The 25,201-nt window shown below is 38.8% G+C and overlaps 1 protein-coding gene and 1 pseudogene across 3 annotated transcripts in view; one reads left to right on the top strand and one right to left on the bottom strand.

The window, feature by feature from the left end:
• Positions 1 to 25,201, bottom strand: part of CDKAL1 (CDK5 regulatory subunit associated protein 1 like 1) — a 624,642-nt gene that overhangs the window by 428,104 nt on the left and 171,337 nt on the right. For all 3 annotated transcript variants that reach the window (XM_008707717.2, XM_040645106.1, XM_008707718.2), the window contains one exon: positions 7,566 to 7,614. In XM_008707717.2, coding sequence (XP_008705939.1) covers positions 7,566 to 7,614 — 49 coding nt within the window. The remainder of the gene's footprint in view (positions 1 to 7,565; positions 7,615 to 25,201) is intronic.
• Positions 1,570 to 4,034, top strand: LOC103678380 (annotated as a pseudogene).

The raw sequence follows: 25,201 nt of genomic DNA, 5'->3' as shown, positions 1-25,201 counted from the left end.
TAACACGTATGAAAACCACGCTGGAAATAGTTTTGCCTTCCAGTCTCAATTCACAAAAAGTTTATACTCTGAATTCGTACCAAATGCAAAGTACAAAATTCGACAGAGTGAAGATGAACAGCAATGTGTTAAATTAGAAGGAGCTATTTGGTGAAGTACCCTGGGAATTTAGGTCAGTCTAATCCAAGACTGCATCAATTACTAAGAAGTTAAAGGGAAACGGAAAATCAATTAAACTTGCAGATTGTGCCATATTGGGAAAGTCTTGAATTACCGACACTGGAGGCATTTGGAATTAGACTGAATGAAATACCAGCAAACACATTAATAACAATGAAGACCTCTTTTATTAGAGGTGGAGTGGGGAAGAAATATGACTTAATAGTAAAAACATTCTTCTAATTTCAATAGGCAATATTTACTTGCAATCATTTGTCTTAAGTTATCCAGTAGATTATTTTTACAAAGACAAGAATTTTTTTAAAGGATTTTTTGGGGGAGGGGTTTGGAGGACATAATGTACACATAGCAGAAGAAATACAGATTAATATTCCCTTCAGAGCTTTCATACAAAAAAAAAAAAGGTTCTAGTGACCATGTAAACCAAGACTAAGGTGCATGAATATTTTAAAAGAAAGAAAGAAATGTAAATCTTTTAAACTCCATACATCTTCCCTCAGAATCAGTTATATGCCTTGTTGAATTATCAAGATGATACAGAAGAAAATCCTAAATTCATTATAACCTGTTCTCTCCTAAAGCAAATGCTATGAATGGATGGAATTTTCAGGCCACTATTAAAATAGGGAAGACTCATTCAGAATAACTTGGAACTTTCCATTTTGTTCCAACCAAGACAGATACAAATGGAATACACTTTATATGGTTTTATGTTAATTGCAAGAGTTAAATGCTTTGGGCATCAATGTAGCTTATTAATACATTTTTAAAACATCATTTGATATACCATAAGCAGTAAGAAAAATGCACAGAGGCCATGGCAGAAGCTGTATGTCAAAACCCCCTTCAAAGAAGACATATGAAGAGAGCCCAACAGGAATCAAATGTGGAAACAAGACAGTGGTGGCAAAATCCTCTTGTCAGGCTGTATTCCATCTGGCCCTTCTGGGCAAAGACTCGCTTCTCCATGGAGCATTTATCAATCAGGGTCCCAGCAAAGCAGATGGCACACTGCATAATTGAAGAGGTTTTAATAAAGGGACTATTTACTAAGGTTTGGCAAGGTTAGGAAAACCAACAAGAGACAATGCAATACTCTCAGGCTGACAACAATGGGGTGCTGTTTCCACCCCTGGGCCTGAGAAAGCAAAGGAAGGGAACGGTTAGAAGAACCTGGAGAAACAGCTGAATAGAGTGGGCCACCTGACAGGCTCTGTGGCCCCCCGCTGAGGAAAGCACAAAACCAGCAGACGCTCGGAAGAAGTGAGAAAGCGTGACAAATACTGCTATCTCACACTCAAGTCACACCTCCAACCTCCAGCTGGAAAAATCCTCTCAGACACCAAAAAGCAAGGGTCCTACTGACTCAATACACACAGATCCGCATCCATGGACACACGTCAGGGTGGAGAATGGGTCTGTAAGAGTAAACAGAACGCATCCACTCATGGGCAGGACCCTCAGGGAAACACAGAGCAAGCTGCAAATACCACACAAGAAACATCAAATAGCACATTTGGCTGGAGCGAAAGGTGTACATACGGAATCAGTGGACGGAAGAGTGAAAAGGACAGGATAGAGGAAAATATCATTAAGATCACACTAAGAAGTCACACTTTCATTCGGCAGGAACTGGTAACCACTGAAGGAACACGTGCAGGAGTGTACATAACCCCAGGAAAATGGTAGCACCGAAGTCAGATGGGAAGAAGAGTCACTTCTACCTGCTAGATTATTTCAGCAGTCTGGGTATTAAGGAGGTAATAAGAATATATAAAGAGTAACAAAAACTGATCCTGTAGTATGTCCCAGGTATCTCAAAAGTCATATCCATTTAATCCTCTCCACTTTGAACTAAGGAAACTGAGCCTCAGAAAAGCAACCTGCTGAAAGTCAACCAAGGACTAATTAACTGCTACAAATGCCACATTATTTCACTAAATGAAATACTGGCAATAGAAAGTGAAGAACAGAAGTTCACGGGCAGGCCTAGATCCCCACGAACCAGGAGATCTATGATGACTCACTTGACAGCTTCCCTACCTCAGCTTCCTTATCTGCAACTAAGAGCACCTACCAAAATTATTTCTTCCACCTCCAAAGTTCTCCTGCTGCATTACTAATACTTAATTCATCAGCCTTGCCACCCTCAAGCCAATCTGCCAGGGAACAACCCCATCAACTTCATCTTTAACTCATCCTCATTGTGGGCTCTCACATTAAATACAATTTCAATCTCCCCAGTAAAACCACTCAGGCAAAAACTCTTCGGTGAGAAGCCATCCCCAATCAACTCAACCCAGAGGTGATAGGCCTTCTGTGATATTGTAATATAACAGGAAATATATATTTGGTCTTCATCTTCAGTTCCTGATACAGGGCCCCTAAAACTCATATAATTCCCTGAGTGACAAGGGTAAAAGGAGCATTTTTGGTTACTCATCATAAGCCCCTTTCAATCATATCTGAATTTATGCTAATGAGATAACTCTTAGAGGATGGGGGCTGGTTGCCGAAGGAACCAAAGATGTAATTAGAGGGTTGGATCTTTCAGCCCCAGCCCCCACCTTTGGGAGTTCAATCACCAATGGTCAATGATTTCATCAAGCATGCCTACATAATGTAGACTCTACAAAAAAACCCCTAATGATGGGGTTTGGTGAGCTTCCAGGTTAGTGAATGTATTGAGGCGCTGGGAGGATGGCATAACCAGAGAGGCATGGGAGCTCCACTTCCATTACCACATAGCTTGCCCTGTGCATTTCTTCCATTTGCATGTTCCTGAGTTGCAGTTTTCCTGAGTTCTATGACCTACTCTAGCAAATTATCAAACCTAAGTAAAGGGTTGTGAGAACCCAACTTCGAGTTGGTCTATCAGAAGTACAGGTGACAGTCTGGACTTGCAGTTGGCATCTGAAGTGGCGGGTATTCAAATGGAACTGAGCCTTTAACCAGTGAGGTCTGCACTCACTCCAGATAGAGTCAAAATTGCTTGGTATAGCCCCTTTGGCTCCCTGAGCAGCACCATGGCAATTCGGAAGAACACCTTACAAAAGGCAGCAAAAGGGAGGCAAGAAGAAAGTGGTTGATCCATTTTCTAAGAAAGATTAGTATGATGTGAAAGCACCAGCTATGTTCAGTATAAGAAATACTGGAAAAAACACTAGTCACGAGAACTCAAGGAACCAAAATTGCATCTGTTGGCCCCAAGAGTTGCGTTTTTGAAGTAAGCCTTGCTGATCTGCATAATGAAGAAGTTGCATTTAGAAAATTCAAGCTAATTATTGAGGATGTTCAGGGCAAAAACTGGTGAATTAGCATGGCGTGGATCTTACCAGTGACAAAATGTGCTCCATGGTCAAAAAATGACAGACTTTGACTGAAGCACATGTTCATGTCAAAACTACCATGTCATCTATTTTGTGTTGATTTTAGTTAAAAATGCAACAATCATATTCAGAAGACCTCTTAAGCTCAGCACCAACAGGTCCAAATTCAGAAAACGATGACAGAAATCATGACCGAGACGTGCACACAAATGACTTGAAAGGAATGGTCAATAAGCAGATTCCAGGCAGCATCGGAAAAGACATACAAAAGGGCTGCCCATCTATTCATCCACTCCATGATGTCTTTGTTAGAAGAGTAAAAATGCTAAAGAAGCCCAAGTTTGAACTGGGAAAGGAAAGCTCATGAAGCTTCATGATGAAGGCAGTAGGTCTGGAAAAGCTACCAGGGATGAGACCAGTATAAAGTTGAACGAACGGACAGATATGAGCCTCTAGTCCAAGAATCTGTTTAAAATTCAGACATTTAATGGTGACAAATAAAAAATCTTATTTGTGATGTTTAAATTTTAAAAATTGCTTGGTATCAAAAACCTACACATTTGGTGTCAGAAGTATGGTCAGTATAGAAAAATGTAGTTTACCTTTAAACCTTCCATGATTTCCTATAGAAATCCCTCTGCAAGCAATTTGGCAGCCTTCAGAGAACAATATTACTACTGGCTGTTTTTTATTAGACTTTATTTTTTAGATCAGTTTTAGGTCCACAGCAAAACAGCACAGAAAAGTACAGAGCTTCCCATATACCACCCCCCTAGTTGTCCCTATTATCAACATCCTCCACCAGAATGGTACCTTTGTAACATCAATGAACCCATGCTGACACATCACAGTCACCCAAAGACTATATTACAATTCACTCATGGTGTTGAACATTCTATGGGTTTGGGAAAATATATAACGACATGTATCCACCATTACAGTATCATATAGAATAGTATCACCGCCCTAAAACATTCCTTTGTACTCTGCTGATTCATCTTCCTCCCCTTGCCCCAACACTGGCAACACTGATCTTTTTACTGGCTCTTCCTTTTGCAGAAGTCACAGAGTTGGAACCACACCGTGTGTAGCCATTTCTGATTGGCTTCGTTCACTTAGTAATGTGCATTTAAGTTTCCTTTATGTCTTCTCATGACCAGATAGCTCATTTCTTTTCAGCACTGAACAATATCCCATTGCCTGCATGGACCACAGTTCACCCATTCACTTACTGAAGGGCATCTTAGTTCTTTCCAACTTTTGGTAACTATTGAATAAACATCTTTGTGCAGGTTTTTGTGTGGACACAAATTTTCAGCCCCTCTGGGTATATGCCGAGGAGCATGGTTGCTGGATCGTATGGGAAAAATATATTAGTCTTGTAAGAAACTGCCAAACTGTTTTCCAAAATGGCTGTACCGTTTCGAACTACTACCAGCAGTGAATGGGAGTTCCTGCTGCTCCATATCCTCACCAGCATTTGCGGTTATCAGTGATCCAATTTTAGCCATACATATGAGTGTGCAGTGGTATCTTGTCTTAATTGCATTTCCTTGATGCCACAGGACGTGGAGCATCTTTTCATATGCTTATTCTCCATCTATGTATCTTCTCTGGTGAGGTGTCTGATGAGGTATTTAGTCCATTTTTTAACTGGCTTATTTATTTTCTTGTCATTGAGTTTTAAGAGTTCTTTATATATTCCGGATAACAGTCCTTCATCAGATACATCTTTTGCCAACATCTTCTCCCAGTTCATGGCTTGTCTTCTCACTCTCTGGACAGTGTCTTTTGCAGAGGAGACATTTTTAATTTTTATAAGTCCACCTTGCCCATTATTTCTTTTATAGATCAAGCCTTTAGTGTTGCATCTAAAAAGTCATCACCATACCCCAGGTCGCCTAGATTTTCTCCTGTGCTAACTTCATCACCATTAATTTAATATATATGTATATACTGAGTGCCCATCCTGGTGCTGGTACTTAAGACAAAAGAGGAGTAAGACAACAACCCGCAAGCATCCTGGAGCACTACTTCCAGAAACTCAGTCAACCACTAACACAGTGACTGTCGGGTGGGAGAGATGAGAGAAGGTACAGCACCGCGGCACGAATGCAGCACCAGACTCACAAGCACAGGCCTGGAGTGCGCCTGCGGGATGCCAGTCCCGACCCTGCCACTCGCTAGCTGAACGCCCCACGTCTCAACTTCCTCGTCTGAAGCATGAGGAAAATATTAACACCCACTTCACCTCACAGTGCTGTTGTGAAGATTAAACAACGTAATCCCGGCGAAAGGCTCAACATCGTGCCTGTCACACCAGAGCTGCACAAGAAACGCCAGCACTCACACGCTCTCCAAGGTGGGGACTCCGGTACCCAGTTTGACAAACTATTCAAAACGATCACTGCTTTACATTTTTAATCACTGTATTTCATTTTATTTTGAAATTTCAAAGACGATTAAAGTATAGTCTAATTCTCACATTCTACGATCATCCAATAAATCAAGGAGTCGAAATAAATGAACAGCATGTGGAAGGTGGCAGACACAAGCTAGCAGGGAAGTGTGTGGTTGGAATCTCAACGTGGTGACAGCAGTCCGTTTTCTTTTTTTTAAACACACAATTCCCACTTATAACAAAACAAAATTTTAAGTGAGCAGCTCAATTCATGTAATATGTCAACATTCCATTACTGGTTTTTATTTGTACTAATCTAACGGAGGAAAACGGACCATGAGTATTTAAAAATTAAACCACAGCACTGAGGATAATTTATTTCTCAGTCACTTCAATAAGAATCTGGTTCGAAGAACCATGGCTAACGAAACAAAGCATAGTTCTATTTTTCTAGTGTTAACTACAAAAATTATATTCAGAAGAATATCAAAACTGAATACTACTTTTAAAAGTACTTATAGGGGCAGTTGGCTGACTCAGTTGGAAAAGCATGCAACCCTTGAGCTCAGGGTTGTGAGTTTGAGCCCCATGCTGGGTATACAGATTACTTAAAAATAAAAAAAAAAAAAAATTTTAATGTAATTTTAAATAGGGTAACTGCAACTAATTAGGTGATTTAAAAAAAATGCACATAATGTCAACTGTATCTCAATAAGGTTGCAAAAAAACCCACATAAATAAAATCATTTCTTTCTTTCCTTCCTTTCTTTATTTTTAAATTACTTTTTTTTTTTTTTTTAAGTCAGCTCCATGCCTGGTGTGGAACCCAACGTGGGGCTCAAACTTACAACCATGAGATCAAGACCCGAGCCAATATCGAGTCGGACACTTAACCAACTGAGTAACCCAGGTGTCTCTCATTTCCTTATTTTAAAACTGATTAAATTATGTCTTCCTGATCTGAAACTCAAATGAAGTCTATTTCACACAAAAATAAAAATGAGATTAAAAAAAAGGGACTATGACCTGACTCATTTATAAGCCAATCAAATATATGCCTCCTGTATTAGATTGGTCAATGCATGAATCAGTCAAGGACAAAATGCTATAATTTTATATGTAAATAAATGTTAAGTGATATTTTTATAATATAGTTCAAACAATACAACAGTTCCCCCTTCTTATCAGCCAGAGGATACAGTCCAAGACCCCCAGGGGATGCCTGAAACTATGCACAGATAGTATCAAACCCTGTATGTACTGTGTTTTTCCCTATACATACATAGCTACAATGAAGTTTAATTTATAAATGAGGCCCAGTAAGAAATTAGCAGCAATAACTAATAATAAACTAGAAAAATTAAAAGTACAGACTGCAATAAAAGTTATGTGAATGTGTATGTGTCTCTCTCTCTTAGTGTCTTACTGTCCTATATTCACCCTTCTTGTGATGATATGATGGGAAGCCAGGTGACCAAGGTAGGCACTGTGATGTAGGATAAGGCCACTATTGACCTTCTGATGATAAGTTAGAAGGAGGATCATCTGCTTCTGGACATAGGATGACTGTGGCTAACTGTATCCAGAAAGCAAAACTGTAGGTAAGGAAGGGGGGACCACCATATACATTTGCTTATCCCACTTTCAACAATTACCTTTAATTGTTTCTTCCACAACTTCTACCACTCGATCTATCTGTTGAACCTAAAAAGAAAACAAATTGTTAGACAAGCAATTTACATGGATAAGAAACATTAATTTGTGTTTACCCTTCTGCTTGAGTCAGTGTATCACATTTTCCAAGCACACGAATATAGGTTTTCTTTAATTAATGCATTGGGAGATGCTATAAAAAATATTCTGTATTAATGTTTTGTGTTACAGTGAAGTATGAAATTACCACTCTCCTGTCCTCCAATGATAACTGAAGAAATCGTAATACATTTAAATAAACTGCCTGGAGTTCTGTTAGCATACCCTATCAACATAAACTCAACACATACTGAGATATAAACTGACGTTTAATTAAAACATGTCTCTTCACACACACATTCTCTTCTTTGCATTCTTCAAGAAAAATGGCATGAAATGACAACCTACACAAAAGGACATGCTGGTATTAAGGAGATCTACCCCAAATTCTATGCTTTATTATTCTAACATGGAAGCCCCTTTTTAATGGATGTCTACCGTGTGCTGGGCACTGTGCTCAGGTCGATGGGATACAAAATCAAATAATAACAGCTCCTACCCTAGACACCATGGGGTGCCATGGAACACAGAGGAAAGGTAATAAATTGTGACTGAGTGACCCAGGAATGCTTCTCAGGGAACTAAAGGTGACTTTTCAGGGCTAAACTGGATTAAGATAGGAGAAGCCCACTAAGGAGACTGAGTTACAGTGGCTAGAGTATAGAAGGAAAATGAAAAAAGCAAAGATACAGTGCAAGAAGCTAAGGGAAGAGAGAAAGTCAAAAAAGAATGAGTCATAAGTTGATATTACTTATGCCTTAAAATCTTCGAATCATTGCTTTATTACAGAAGAAAGATATGCTCACTGAAAAAATTCAAAGAAATTAGAAATAGAAAAAGGAAATAAAGTAACCCATATTATCCTACATCCTCCATTTCCACTCCTAAGATGACTTCATAATAGCTCAATAAGTAGATACCAAGACATTTCCCAATGCAGAACATTTATATATACCTCTGTTCTGTCCTTTTTTCTTACAAATTATGAGATAAATAGGTAAACAGATAGATGAGAGAGAAAATAACAGACCTGTGTCTTTATTTTTTCTTCTATACAGCATCAGAACTCATAGGTCTACTTCATTTATTTTACTAGCTGCCTAGTATCTCATGTATAGATATACCATAATGCATTCACCCATTCCCCAACTGATGGACCCTTATGTTATTTTTAATCTTTCATTATTATACAATGGTGCTGCAATGAACTCAACTGAGTAAGAACCTTTTAAAAAGTGCAGTGGCAAATCTCTTTTAAATATTACTTTGGCCTCAGTATGTTATGGGAATTAAGGAAAGACTTGTGAGAACACAACTGGATTCGGCTCTGCCTCTGACCACTCAACCCCAGCATAATGGTAGTAGTTGCACTAACTTGAGAAATCACCAAAGGCAAAGTAAATCTCTGTTGGATCTTAGGTCCCAAACAAACTCACCTCACTGGAACCACTAGTTTCTAGTTTTATGAAGAGAATTCCTGTGGCTTCCTTATAGAATGTGATCAAAGCCAGAATAACAGAGTTCAAAGAGGAGGAAAGTACCCAATAGGGTCAAATGCTACAGAAATAATAAGTTAACATAAAGACTGGAATATATATGCCTGACTTAACAATAAGGGAGTTAATGAACTTAGGGGAAGCAGTGAGTTCATAGTAATGAATCATAACTAAGAAAATACAGCAAACAGAGACTATTTCTACAGACAGAAGGGGGGAAAAAGGAGACACGGGTAGGACAAGGAAAGAAGATTTGGCCAAATTTCCCAGTGAATGGGGATGAATGACCAAGATACCAGCTGAGGATACAAGACGGTGAATAAAAGTAGTAGAATAGGAGAAAACCCAACGGTGGAACGAAAACATCAAAGTATTCTATGCAGCTGGATATCTATTAGCTCAAAGGGATCACTGCATCCAGTCTTTTAGCACATAGACTGAGAAAGAAGCAGGATCCCTAAAAAAGGGTCAGAATTACTTGGAGGAGGAGCAGTTAAAAAATTACAAAGTTGAGGGTTAGCTAAAACTATAATATTCTTGGAAGAAAACATATTCATAAATGTAGGTGAACCTTAGGTTAGATGGTAATATTTCAGATATTACACCAAAAACACAAACGAAAGGAAAAAGGTAAACTGAACACCATCAAAATTAAAACCTCTTGATACATCAAAGACACCATCAAGAAAGTAACAAGACAACACAGAAAATGGAAGACCTTTTTGCAAATCATAAACATAGTATGATTCAGATTTGTATCTAAAATACACAACTCAATAATAAAAAGACAAATCATTCAAAAATGGGGAAAAATGAGCGATTCAGTCGGTTAAGCATCTGACTTTTGATTTTAGCTCAGGTCTTAATCTCAAGGTTGTGAGTTCAAGCCCTGCATTGGGCTCCATACTGGGCATGGAGCCTACTTTTAAAAAAATGATAAAATAAAAATTAAAATTAAAATGGGCAGGGGCGCCTGGGTGGCTCAGTCAGTTAAGCACCTGACTCTTGATTTCAGCTCAGGTCATGATCTCAGGGTTGTGGGATTGAGCCCCGCATCAGGATCCAGGCTCAGCACGGAGTCCACATGAGATTCTCTCTCTCTCCTTCTGCCCCTCCCCCTACTCACATGCTCTTAACTCTCTTTCTGTCTCTGAAATAAATAAATTTTTAAAAAAATAAAAATGGGGGGCGCCTGGGTGGCACAGCGGTTGGGCGTCTGCCTTCGGCTCAGGGCGTGATCCCGGCGTTCCGGGATCGAGCCCCACGTCGGGCTCTTCTGCTGTGGGCCTGCTTCTTCCTCTCCCACTCCCCCCGCTTGTGTTCCCTCTCCCGCTGGCTGTCTCTCTGTCGAATAAATAAAATCTTAAAAAAATAAAAAAAATAAAATAAAAAAAATAAAAATAAAAATAAAAATGGGCAAAAGATCTGAATAGACACTTCGCCAAGGAAGACGTACAAATGGCCAATAAGCATATGAAAAAAATGTTCAATATCATTAGCCAATCAGGGAATGCAAATCAAAATCACAATGGAGGAATAGGGAGCTATTGTTTAATGGGTCTAGATTTTCAGTTTGTTAAAATGAAAACATTCTGGAGGTTAATGGTGGTGATGGTTGCACAACAGTGTGAATGCACTTAAAGCCACTGAAACACACCTAAAATTAATCAAAGTAGTCACTTTTATGTTACATATATTTTACCATAATGAGATACTACTTCATACCCACTAGGATGGCTACATCAAAAGGACAGACAACAACAAGCATAGACAAATACAGAGAAACTGGAACCCTCCTACATTGTTAGTGGGAATGTAGTAAAACAGTGCAGTTGCTTTGGAAAATAGTCTGGCGGAGCCTCAAATAGCTCAGCAGAGTTACAATAGGATCCAGCAATCCTAGTTCTAAGTATACACCCAAGAGAAATAAAAACATATGTCTACATAAAACCTTATACACAAATGTTCATAGCAGCATTATTCAAAATAAGCAAAAGGTAGAACCTACTCAATTCTCATCAACTGATGAATAAACAAAACGCGGTAAACCCATACAACGAAATATCATTACACCATAAAGGGAAAGATAATATACAGTAGCGCCCCCCCCCATCCATGGTTTCATTTACCTGCCAACCAGAAGCAGATGGTCCTCCCTCTGACATATCCTCAGGAGGTCAAGAGGAACCTAACACTAGGTCACACTGCCTATATCATTCATCTTCATCTCATCACGTAGGCATAGTATCATCTGACATCATCACAACGAGAAGGATGAGTACAGTAGGATGACTCCGGTACATGAAGATACTTTTTTTTTTTTTTTTAAAGATTTTATTTATTTATTTGACAGAGAGAGAGACATCCAGCGAGAGAGGGAACACAAGCAGGGGGAGTGGGAGAGGAAGAAGCAGGCTCCCAGCGGAGGAGCCTGATGTGGGGCTCGATCCCAGAACGCTGGGATCACGCCCTGAGCCGAAGGCAGACGCTTAACCGCTGTGCCACCCAGGCGCCCCGAAGATACTTTTTTTTTTAAAGATTTTATTTATTTATTTAACACAGATAGAGACAGCCAGCGAGAGAGGGAACACAAGCAGGGGGAGTGGGAGAGGAAGAAGCAGGCTCATAGCGGAGGAGCCTGATGTGGGGCTCGATCCCAGAACGCTGAGATCACGCCCTGAGCCAAAGGCAGACGCTTAACCGCTGTGCCACCCAGGCGCCCCCATGAAGATACTTTGAGAGACACACCACATCACATAGTACATTACGTGACACACTGCCTTGCATAATACTTTTATTATAGCCGCGATTACAACTGTTCTATTTTATTAGTAGAAATTGTTAATCTCTTACTTCACCAATTTATAAATTAAACTTTACCATAGGTATGTACATATAGGAAAAAAACAGAGTATATAGAGGGTTCGGTACAATCCACTGTTTCTAGCGTGCACTGGGGATCTTGGAACACATCCCCCAAAGATAAAGGAGGGGGGGCTACTATATGTAAAACAGTACTGAAAGAAGCCAGACTAAAAAAAAGTCCAATACCGTATGATTCCATGTATATGAAATGGCCGAAATAGGTCAATCTTCAGCAACAAAGTAGATTAGTGACTGCCTACGGCTGGCAGTAAAAGAAATGAGACAAACTGCCAGGGAGTGCTGAGTTTCTTTTTGGAGGGATGAAAAAAATTCTAAGATTGATTGTGGTGATTGTGGCATAATTCTGAATATATTAAAAACCATTAAATTACATACATCACATGAGAGCACTGTATAGTGTGTAAATTATAGCTCAAAAAAGCTGTTATTACAAAAGTAGCAATATGGGCCACCAAGGTGGTGCAGTCAGTTAAGCCTCTGACTCTTGGTTTTGGCTCAGGTCCTGATCTCAGGGTTGTGAGATCAAGCCCTGTGTCAGGCTCCACGCTCAGCTCAGAGTCTGCTTAAGACTCCTTCACCCTCTCTCTCTCCCCCCGGCCCCTGCGCGTTCTCTCTAAAATAAATCTTTTAAAAATAATAGTAATAATACAGGTTGAGGGTGTTCAAACATTCTAATGCTGAGGTCATGAAACTCAAGGAAAAACTGAGGAAATATCCCAGATTAAAAGAGCCTAAAGAAACCTGACACCTGAATCCAACTTTGCATCTGGGTTCTTTCTTTCCCTTTAAAGGACATTATTAAGACAATTGGCAAGAGCTGAATAAGGTCTGCATGCTAACTTATAGTAGTGTATCTATGGTAATTTCCTGAGTTTTGTAATTATACTACAATAGTATATGAAAATATCCTTGTTTTTGAAATATATGTGAATTCTGAAGTAAAGGGGCATATGTTTGCACCTTATTCTCCAAAGGATCAGAAATGTGTGTGTGTGTGTGTGTGTGTGTGTGTGTGTGTATAAGAATTATAAGCAAATTTGGTAAAATACTAACATATGAGGAATCAGGGTAAAGGGTATATGGTAATTCCTTTTGTTTGCAACTTTCCTGTGATGTGAAATTACATCAAAACAAAAGCTTAAAAATATGTGTGTGTGTGTGTGTGGTGTGTGGTGTGTGTGCATGTGTGTGTGTTGAAGAAATAGATTTTCTTTTACACTGATGGTCACACAGAATTTGCTTGAAAGTATGCAACAAAAAATATATTCTCTGATTTTTTTTAAAGTACTTGATTACTTTATGGCAATGCTTTATGGTACTTTATAAAATACTTTATGGTTTGCTTTATGGTAGAAAAATCGATGTTCCCTATACATAATTTGATCTCTGCAGAGTGGTGTGGAGGACTTCTAGGACTTTAAGAAGGAGGGTCTCCTAAATATTAAGACAAAGAAAAAAACAGCATTGGATTACAAACGCACAAGGGGAAAGCTCAGTGAATGACTTAAAAGAAAATACTGTGCTGTGTCCACTTTTAGTGAGGAGGATATTGGAGGAAGTGGTGGGAGAAAAAGAAAGCAAGGGAAGCAGAGAAGGAAGGGAGAGAGGAGTCAGGAGAGGGGGAGTTAGAGGAAGAGGGGAGTTAGAAAGCAAAAAAAAAAAAAAAAAAAAGCACATGGGAGGCAGGGAGAGAAGAAAAAACAATCACAAGAGAACAAACTCAAGATTCACACACAGTAATGAAGAATATATTGAATTCATTCTGGAGAGAAAAGGAAAGCTGTTCTTAATTAATACTATAAATTGCAGCCCTGAATACACAAGAGCTTAGTTTCTGGCATATAATTCAAATAAAATAAATAAAACAGTATCTTGTGTCCTTCAGGCACTTAGTTATAAATATACAGAAAAAAAAAAGACATGCAGTATATTCTATTACTGACTCCATATGTTCTCGACAATGAAGAAAGGAGTTAGTGAACAAACAATTCATAAATAACATTAATGAGTCACTCTGCTGCAGAACTTTTAAAAGAAATCCATAAAAATATTTTATTTGGCTATTATGAACTACTCCAAATTTATAACTGAACACATACTGAAGAAACAAACCTGTACCAAGTCACCTAAAGCAAATAAAAGTGCTCTTCTGAAATTCCCTAATTGTTCAGAGCAGTGCTACTCAACAGAACTTTCTGCAACGATGGAAATGTTCGTATGCTGTGCCGTCCAACATGGCAGCCACGGGCTCCCTGTAGCTACTGCGTACCTGAAATGTGGCTACTGGGACTGAGAAGCTAATGTCTAATTTTAATTACTTTAGACAGTCACACGCGGCTACTGGCAGCCGTACCAGCAAGTGCAGGTTTAGGGTATGGCTAAGACAGCTACCCAGTTTGCGGCAATTTGTTACGGCAGCTCTAGGAAACTTAGGCATACCTCAGACACAATTTGGCCAACTAGGCTAAAAAAAAAGAAAAAGTCCAGTCAGGGAGCAAGCTGATACTGTTCTATAGTCAGAGGTTCTGCTTTAGGATACACTTGGTAGTATCTTTTTTTTTTTTTAACAACCAGCAGCTAGATACCATAATGACTAGTAGTACCACAGTGATAGCTAACATTTCTTGAGCCATTACTATGTCCCAGGCTCTGTGCTAACAAGTCACCTGCATTATTACATTTAATCCTCACCACATTCCTAGGCAGTAGGTACTATCGCTATTTCTGAGGCTAAGGGAACCAAGAGACAAGGATATCCAGCTGAAGTCTTGCCAAGGATTTTTAGTAGATCTTATCGAGGGTGGCACATTTCATGAATTTTCCTTTGCCTATACACATGGAGGTCATTACTAAATGATCACAGAATGCTATCCAACTAAACCTGGACTTTCAGGAGGCCCCCATAACAACTACTCCCCCAAACCTTCCCCCACAAATCACCACTGGCATACATGCATTCCCTTGACAAATATCTATTAAGCACCAACAAAGCGCAAAGCACTGTTCTGGGGATATAACAGTGGAAAATACAAAGTCCCTAGTTCATGGGCCTTACATTCTAATGGTGGGTGCGAGGGCAAACCATGGAAATAACTGAAAATGTTCATTTCTGGTCAAAACAGATGCTATGAGGAAAATCAAATCTGGGAGTGGCCGGAGGTGGAGAGAGCCATTTTGCTGCAGAGGCCCACGTAAACCTCTGAACAGGCAGCATTAATCCTGGGACCTGAACCCTAAGACAGAAGCATCAATGTGAACTTCCAAGGGCTGAGACAGAAGTGATGGTGACTGAGGGGCAGAGCGACAGGAGAGGAGGTCAGGTAATGAGAGGAGGAAGGTTAGGTGAGCCATTGTACCTCACGCTGTGTAGTTCAAATCCTATTCTACCTGCACAAGGAAGTTGCTGTGGGGTTAACAGAACTATTTCAACAGCACTGCTCAGGGTAACTCTATAGAAAACACATTAAAGACTACCGTTCACCTACATTTCTCTATTATTTGGTCTGAGTCTTTTTCTTACTTGCACAGATCTGGCTGGGATTTTACTATTTCTAGACTTTATCCCAAGACACCTCAAATCCTTTTAGAAGAGAGGTTAATATATTATAGGTACACATTAACACAGATCCAAAGGAATTCTCTCATGGGTTCTCTTAATTTTGATTGTATGTAAATAGGACAACCTGTCATTACCAATCTAATTAAGAAATATCAGACTAAAACCTCAAAACCACCTAAAAACTCTACCAGCCTTTAAAAAAAAAAAAATGCCTTTCTTTCTATCTCTGTGAAGAACTATACTATATAAAGTCTGTCCATCAAATGTAGGTCCGAACTTTTCACTTTTACCATATGGGAGTTTAATTCAATAATCGGCACCTGATAGGTTAAAGTTCAATACTGACTTCTCTGTAAAAAAAAATAAAACATTTTTCTCTCTAAAAATTTTTCTTCAAGCTGTGAAGGAAAGTCCCTACCTCTATACATGGTGTTGTAAGAGAACTCAATGTCCCAATCTCTAAAATTTGGGGAAGTCCATAGCAGTCACTAAGCTAACCCTACTAGAAAAAAACACCAAATTCACAAGTCTGTGAGCGAGTTTGCTCGTGAGGTACACAAAAGAATACTAGATGTTACATGTGGTTTAACTTCTTGAACAAAAGTTTCTCATTTCCCAGTATAGTTTTATCTTCTTTCATCTCTTCACTGAGAAAAATTCTTCCCCAATGGTAGAACAACCCTTTCATCAAAAATTATATGGCGCACATTCCACGCATCACTAAAAGCTAATTTGCTACCTGAACGGTACCAGTGAGTGACTAACACTCAGTAAGAGATAAAATTTACTAATTGACAGATAAGGCCAGGCTAGATGGATGCCAAGCAAAATGAGTATCTGTACCAGAAACTTCTTCCTCTTAAATCCAATTAAAATACCTATAAAACTTCCTGTAGTGGAAAAAAATCAGCTCTTTCAGCAATCACCACAAAACTCAACACGCTAAGCACTAAGTACAGAGATACTTTCAGACATTAGAATATTATAATCAGATTAAGTAATAGGACAGTATTACAAAGTAAAAAAAAATGACTTTTAAAGTGATACTAAAGTTAAAGAGAGAGTAATAACAGAACCAAAGCACAAATGCACATGAGAGATGTAGAACATCAAGTAATAAATACTGCCATCTGTCTCAGGCAAGATGTTCAAGTCCGAAACCCCAGAACCTATGAATATGTCCCTTCCCTGGCACACAGGCCTCGCTGATGGGATGACATTAACCTGGATTCTCTAGATGGGCCCCATCTACTCACATAAGTCCTTTCTTCCCTGCCTGGGATAGAGAGAGAGACACTGAAAAAAAGGTGAGTGAGAGAGAGAGAGAGCGCGTGAGCACTGCTGGCTTGAAACATGGAAGAATAGGCCCCAAGTCACGGAATGTGTGTGGCCTAAAAAAGCTGCAAAAGGCAACAAGAAAGACTTTCTCACAGCGCCTCCAGAAGAGAACGCAGCCCTATCAACACCTTGATTTTAGTCCAGTAAAACCGTGTCCAACTTCTGGTCTCCAGAAATGTAAAATAAGAAATAAACGCTGTGTATTTATTGTGTATGGTGTATAAGCAACTATATTTGTGGCAATTCGTTATATATGTGGCATACAAAACTGATGCATTAATTAAAAAGAGTGTCAGCATCATGAAACAGGGAAAGAAAAATTTAAAAACAAATGCTGTGGGGAGAACCAGAACAATACGGGAAAAATTAAGTTAGACGCATACCTTATATTTAACATTCACTCAACAAATACTTATTGAGCCAGACACTGTACTAAGCACTGAAAGTAGTGTAAAATAGCTAAAAATATAAAATAATAATAAACAAAGTCCCTGGCTTTAAAGGAGTGTCCATCAGAGTAAAGTACAAATAAACTGAAAAGTTGAATAAATCCTTTTTAAACTTAAAAAAAAAAAAAGTTTAAAACACAGAGAGAGAAATGCATATTTTATCAGACCTGTTCTGAGTTCCTGGGAATATAAATTTTAAGTTTGGAAACCACAGAAGAATCTCATTGCTGACTCATCACTCCCCCGCCCCAAATTTCTGAGTTTCTAACATATCCAAAATTTTAAAAGGCAATGAAAAATGATAAAAAGACAGACAAATCTTCCCCTGTGTTAAAATAGATTGGTTTCCTACTGTTCAGTTGTAGGAGTCGTTTACATATCCTGAATATAAACTATTTAGGAGATAAGGTATTTTGCAACTATTTGCCCCCAGTCTGTGGCTTGCCTTTTCATTTCCTTAACAGTATCTTTTGAGAAGCAAAAATACTTAATTTTGATGAAGTCCAACTTATCAACTTCTTTTCTTTCACATCCTAAGAAACAGTTGTGTGTGTGTGTGTGTGTGTGTGTGTGTGTGTGTGTGTGTGTGTATGCAGTCTCCTAAGAAATAGTTTCCTAACTCAACTGCACCAAAAGAGAGGGGAAGGTGGTAAAAGATTTGAACACCTTGCCAAAGATCTACCGACGGCAAAGAGGCACATGAAAATACACTGAACATCATCAGTCAACAGAGAAAAGCAAATTAAAAACCAGAGAGAGATATCACTACACAGCTAGTGCAATTGCTAAGGTTAAAATACGGGCCGTACCAACTTTCGGTGAGGATGCAAAGCAAATGGAACAGCTGGTGCAAAACAAAATGGTATAGCAGTTCTGGAAAATACTCCGGCAGTTTCTTAAAAGGTTGAGCAGATGTTTACCGTATGACTAGAGGCAGTACCACTCCCGGGTACTGATCCAAGAGAATGCAGACACGTATGCATGAATGCTTACAGGAGCTTGACTCTTAAGAGCCACGATGATAACACAAATTTCTATCAGTTGGTGAATAAACTGTGGCACATCCTTAAAGTGAAATAATTCTAGGCAATAAACAGTAACAAACCATTAATAATCACAACAACAGGGATGAAAACTGAATGCATTAAGCTAAGTGAAAAAATCAAGAGTACATATAATTCCATTTCTATGACATTCTGAAAATGGCAAAACCATAAGGACAGAAGTCAGAACAACAGTTGCCAAGGACTGTGGGTATGTGTGTTTGGTGGGGGGAGGGGATGGGAGGCTCAACTACAAAAGGACACAAGGGAACTTTCTGGTACAATGGAAATGTTCTGTATTGTAATGTTATCGTGCTCATACAACAGCGTACATTTGTCAAAATTAATCAAAGTAAATTTCTTTATTAATTATGCCTCAATAAATCTGACTTAAAGTAAGAAAAAAAATCAGTACAAAGAACATACAAGAAAATAATTAACAAATAATGAATACAGGGCATAGAGAAGCAACCACCAGATCACACTGCTTCTAATCGTCACTTTTCCAGGCTACACGACTCCCCAGTCTTTCACCCCGTCCTACTGGGTCTGGCGTAAGGAGCTTGCACTGCAAACTCCTTCTCTCCTCTCACCCTAGCCTATTTATCATTCATCTGCATTGCTCCAAGCTATGCTTCTTAAACTTACCGCCCCCCGCAAATTACACTCGGGTCAAGACCCACTACTTGCCATTTCTCTCCCTTCCAGGTGCCCTTATGCACACATGCTTTTCTTTAGATATGTTTTTGCTTCTGATGAAAGCCTTTCCTCCTCTCTCCATCAAACCACTATTCAGGCTTTCAAGCCCAAGTCAAGGACGGCTTCATCCACTGTGTGCCCATAGGAGTTTATCCCTCTGCACATTTATCATGATTTGTGCCTCTCTTCAGACTTCACAGTTTTTAGGGGAAAGACAGTTTATTCATCTCTGTGTCTCTAGCAAATAGCTCTTTTTTTTTTTTTAAGATTTTATTTATTTATTCAACAGAGATAGAGACAGCCAGCAAGAGAGGGAACACAAGCAGGGGGAGTGGGAGAGGAAGAAGCAGGCTCATAGCAGAGGAGCCTGATGTGGGGCTCCATCCCAGAACGCCGGGATCACGCCCTGAGCCAAAGGCAGACGCTTAACCGCTGTGCCACCCAGGCGCCCCTCTAGCAAATAGCTCTTGTTTCAGGCACACACATGTGCTCAATGCTTATTCCACCAGCAAGTGAATAAAATAAAAATTAAAACAATAATAATAATAATAATAAAGCTAATAGAGAGAGAGCACTTACTATATGGCAGGCACCAAGCTAACCACCTGACATGTATTAACTGATTTAACCCTTACAAAACTCAGAGTTAGGTTCTATTATCATCGCCCATCCAAAGAGGAAGAAACTAAGGCACAAGTGACTTGTCCAAGGTTACAGAGCTAATAAGTGGTGCATCAGGGATATGAACCTATGCAGTCCAGCTCCTGAATCCATGCTCTTAACTACTAGGATACACTACTTTTTACTTTTTTAAAAAAATATTTGAATAATTGAAGAATGTGTACACATACAGGTAAAATTAGAAAAGGCCACAAAAGAAAGAAAGAAAACAGATCTAAGAAGGTACAGACATCAGTGGGCTTTTAAATTTACATGTCATTCTGTTAAGATAGTGCCTCTCTGATAATTACAGGTTAAAAAAAAGGGTAATATAATAAGATGACATAAACTAGAGAAAAACAAGACGACCCAATTTCTCAAGTTTTGACCTCAATATCAATGCCACGATTACTGTGACATTGTTCCACTTCATGAATTCATTTACCTTTTGCAATATACGATAGAAATATTCTCAAATACAGCCTCTTTGAAATGCTACTTTATTTATACACGTAATTTTCAAAATTAAAGTGTCCACATTTGAAATACTCACCATGCTATTTGACTTTTCAGTACTAGGGCAGGCTGTCTGAAAAGATGTTTTAAACCACTGCAAATCAACCTGGTTAACAGTCCCTGAGATAAGTGGACACCTGTGTTAGGCAACATTTTTGTTCAGCTACCCAAAGAAAAGTGTGCACCTGCCTGCAGGGCTCACAGCTGGCAAAATCAGGAAGTTCTGTCACTTACAAATTTTTTGACATCCAATTATACATTCTGCTGTGAATTGCATGTTTTCAAATGTTATAACCTGTGTATTAATTCAGTTTATTTAGGATTTCTAGAGTATACAATCACAAAGACAAGCCTAATGAATCAACAACAGGATCAAGTTCAAATGCAGTCCTTAGTTAGTAATTAACACAGAAAATAAACACAAAATGTACAATATTGTAAACATGCTTTCCTAAACAGAGTACAAACCAACCTTCCTACTAAATGTCAGACGTATTAATAATGGCTCCTCCAATAATGAAGAAATAACACTACCCTAAGAAGAACTGAAGCAAATAAATACTGTCTCACCCACCTATCCCTAACACAACTTCTAACTGTAGGGCACAAAGTATATTTTCTCAAAGTATATCTGGGCCTTAAGAGAAGACTCCCAACTAACCAACTTCCTATGGTCTTAGGGACCCATCCCACCACATTCTCTTGGACAAGAGATGTCCTAGGCTTAAACCAGATATCATTAAGAACTGGAATTTATCTTGATGAAGTCCCACAAGTTCATTTTATCTTTTGTTTTTCTTGCCTTTGGATATGTGTCATGAGAAAGGTGCTTTGGCCGATGTCATAGAGATTGCTGCCTATGTTCTCCTCTAGGATTTTGATGGATTCCTGTCTCACATCAAGGTCTTTTGTCCATTTGGAGTTTATCTTTGTGTATGGTGTGAGAGAGTGGTCAAGTTTCATTCTTTTGCATGTAGCTGTCCAATTTTCCCAGCACCATTTATTGAAGAGACTGTCTTTTTTATTACTCAGCTATCAGAAGGAATGAGTTCTCAACATTTGCTGCAACATGGACGGCACTGGAGGAGATAATGCTAAGTGAAATAAGTCAAGCAGAGAAAGACAATTATCATGATTTCTCTCATTTATGAAACATAAGAACTAGGAAGATCGGTAGGGGAAGAAAGGGATAAAGAAAGGGGGGCTAATCAGAAGGGGGAATGAAGCATGAGAGACTACGGACTCTGAGAAACAAACTGAGGGCTTCAGAGGGGAGGGGGTGGGGTAATGGGATAGGCTGGTGATGGGTAGTAAGGAGGGCACGTATTGCATGGTGCGCTGGGTGTTATACGCAACTAATGAATCATCGAACTTTACATCAGAAACCAGGGATGTACTGTATGGTGACTAACATAATAAAAAAACATTAAAAAAAAAGAACTGGAATTTAAGCTCTGTGAGGACAGGGATCCTGGATGACTTTATAAACTGCCACATTCCTAGCACCTAGAATGGCAGCTACCACATAATGGGTCTCCGGTAAGTACTTATTAATGGAAAAATGATGTGGCAGCCCAGGGATTTGAAGCCAGGCTTTTTGAGTCCTGAAGTCTACTCTTCTTTTTTTCTACCAGACATTAACAGAGAACATGATGCTTTCTGGTTGACTAAAAGAAACTTTCTTACCAAAAAATGAGCTGAAGAGAAGGAAAGGAACATTCAAAAGTATAGTCACAAGATCCTGGAACCACCTACAGCTACACACAGAGTAACCAAAGTAAACAAGTAACAGCAGTGACTTTAAACCATGGCATTGCATGAAAACGCATTCCAAGGGGTGTGGTTAACCGTGACTCTCTGCCCCAAGAGACATAAAATTTTTCACTGTGAGGTAAAATGTTTCAAGATCCTGAAAAAAATTAAAAAGATCCTGATTCTGTACTGGTTACCTATAAATATATATGTCCTAGATACCAAATAAAATTTCATTTCATCATTCTAGAAAAGAAGTTTTGGTTACAAAAGGTCTTTTTATCGAAGACATGGATGTTTTTAAATCTTTTCACTCTCTCCTCCCAATGTAAAAAAAAAAAAAAAAAAAATTAGATATTTTTGTGCTCCAGAATGGGAAAAATGTAGAGGTCACTGTCACTAAAGGCAGTTCTTCTTGACCCAGAGGTTGGTAGGTTTTGATATTCTGTTATTTTCTTTCCATTCACCACCACACAAATAATATTAATTACCACCAGATAGTTCCAGGAGACAGTAGGAGAGATGATAATAAAATACCCAGGGGTCTGACAATAACTGCTATGTGCCCTCACTACACTGCTATTCCTGATTAGGAAAACAAATTAAACATCCCATCTCTAAAGGCTGATATTGATGGAAATTCACACGTTACAACGGTAGTAATATCCTTCTTAATTATTAAGAATCGTCTTTGTTAACTGTTACTTCAGGAGTACTTACAAACATGGCGGACAATATGCCTTTGTAACTCGGGTGTGCACTAAGCAAGTTCTCAGCCAATGATCCCCACCTTTTTGTTTCAATCACTTGGTCAAAAGAACCGACACACCTTCCCTGTACTGTGGGGTGACAGAAAATCCTAGCAGACGGTAGAAGCACAGAACGCAGTACGCGGGCTCTTTCTTCCTCCTAGGAGCTATTAAAGCCCTGTGTCATAGTAATATTTCTGTGAGGGGAATTTTGTGAGGGAATAACAGTTTTCACTCTGTCTGGAAAAAAAAAAAAAAAACTGAAGTACAATCCCTAAAACTAGTTTCCTAAGTCGATGAATTTAAATATCTTCGGGTTTTTTTTCCACACTTCAGAATTTTTTTGTCTAAATTAATATACTTCATTTCTTTCTTTCAGTTAAACTCACTATATTGCAAAAGGTTTCTGTTTTTGTAGCAATTCTAACAATTATCTTCAGAAACAGGTCTTTTCAGACACCATTTATAGATGATTTTGGTTTCCTACTTCAGATTTTTTTAATTTTAGGTTCTGTGGACATAGCTTTTATGTATAGAGTCAGTTATGATAAATGTTATGTAGCTGCCAAAGAAACGACTGCTCTATAAAATGATGTTTACAAAGAATAATCCTATATTTTAATAGTAATACTAACTGCTGAAGACATAATTAGATTACAACCCAAACACTGTTACTGATAGTGTGATTTCACTTTTTGAAACTTTTCACAACATACTGATTTGATTTGAAGTTAAAACAAAAAGCCCTTTGTGGGGGGCACCTGGCCGGCTCAGTTGAAAGAGCATGTGACTCACAGTCTCAGGGTTGTGCGTTCAAGCCCCACATTGGGTGTAGAGATGACATTTCTTAAAAAAATAATAAATAAATAAATAAATAAATAAATAAATAAATAAATAAATAAAAGTTTTAAAAAATAACTTAAAAAAACCAACCCACAATGGGGGGAGGAAGTTAAAGGGGATAAGCAAAATTATAATTATTGTGTTTCAGTGATGGAATTATGAATATTCTTTCTAGTTCCATTTTTACTTTTTATTTTTTTAAATAATATTTATTTTGTTATATTAGTCACCATACAGTACATCCCCAGTTCTTGATGCAATGTTCCATGATTCATTACTTGCATATAACACCCAGTGCACCATGCAATATGTGCCCTCCTTACTACCCATCACTGGTCTATCCCAATTCTCCACCCTCCTCCCCTCTGAAGCCCTCAGTTTGTTTCCCAGAGTCCACAGTCTCTCATGGTTCATTCCCCCTTCTCTTTACCCCCTCTTCATTCTTTCCTTCCTTCTCCTACCGATCTTCCTATTTCTTATGTTCCATAAATGAGTAAAACCATATGATAATTGTCTTTCTCTGCTTGACTTATTTCACTTAGCATAATCTCCTCCAGGCCCGTCCATGTTGCTGCAAATGTTGTGTAATCGTTCTTTCTGATGGCTGAGTAATATTCCATTGTATATATGGAGCACATCTTCTTAATTCAGTCATCTGCTGAAGGGCATCTCAGCTCCTTCCACGATTTCGCTATTATGGACAATGCTGCTACAAACATTGGGGTGCATATGGCCCTTCTCTTCACTACGTCTGTATCTTTGGGGTAAATACGCAGTAGTGCAATTGCTGGATCATAGGGTAGCTCAATTTTTAACTTTTTAAGAGACCTCCACACTGTTTTCTAAAGTGGCTATACCAACTTGCATTCCCACCAACAGTGTAAGAGGGATCCCCTTTCTCCACATCCTCTCCAACATTTGTTGTTTCCTGCCTTGTCCATTTTTGCCATTCTAACTGGTGTTAGGTGGTATCTTAGTGTGGTTTTGATTTGAATTTCCCTGATGGCTAATGATTTTGAACATTTTTCATGTGTCTGTTAGCCATTTCTATGTCTTCATTGGAAAAGTGTCTGTTCATATCTTCTGCCCATTTATTGATTTGATTATTTGTTTCACCTGTATTGAGTTTGAGAAGTTCTTTGTAGATCTTGGATACCAGTCTTTTATCTGTAGTGTCATTTGCAAATATCTTCTCCCATTCTGTGGGCTGCCTCTTACTTTTTTTGACTGTTTCCTTGGCTGTGCAGAAGCTTTTTATCTTGATGAAGTCCCACAAGTTCATTTTTTCTTTTGTTTCTCTTGCCTTTGGAGATGTGTCATGAAAAAAGTTGCTGTGGCCGATGTCAAAGAGGGTGCAGCCTATGTTCTGCTCTAGGATTTTGATGGATTCGTGTCTCACATCGAGGCCTTTCAATCATTTGGAGTTTATCTTTGTATGTGGTGTGAGAGAGTGGTCAAGTTTCATTCTTTTGCATACGGCTGTCCAATTTTCCCAGCACCATTTATTGAAGAGACTGTCTTTTTTCCACTGGATGTTTTTTCCTGCTTT

This window comes from Ursus maritimus, unplaced genomic scaffold (genome assembly GCF_017311325.1).
Source record: "Ursus maritimus isolate PB19 unplaced genomic scaffold, ASM1731132v1 scaffold_30, whole genome shotgun sequence".
Taxonomy (NCBI): domain Eukaryota; kingdom Metazoa; phylum Chordata; class Mammalia; order Carnivora; family Ursidae; genus Ursus; species Ursus maritimus.
The sequence above is the reverse complement of the archived record's forward strand: the minus strand, read 5'-3'. Positions and strand labels throughout refer to the sequence as shown.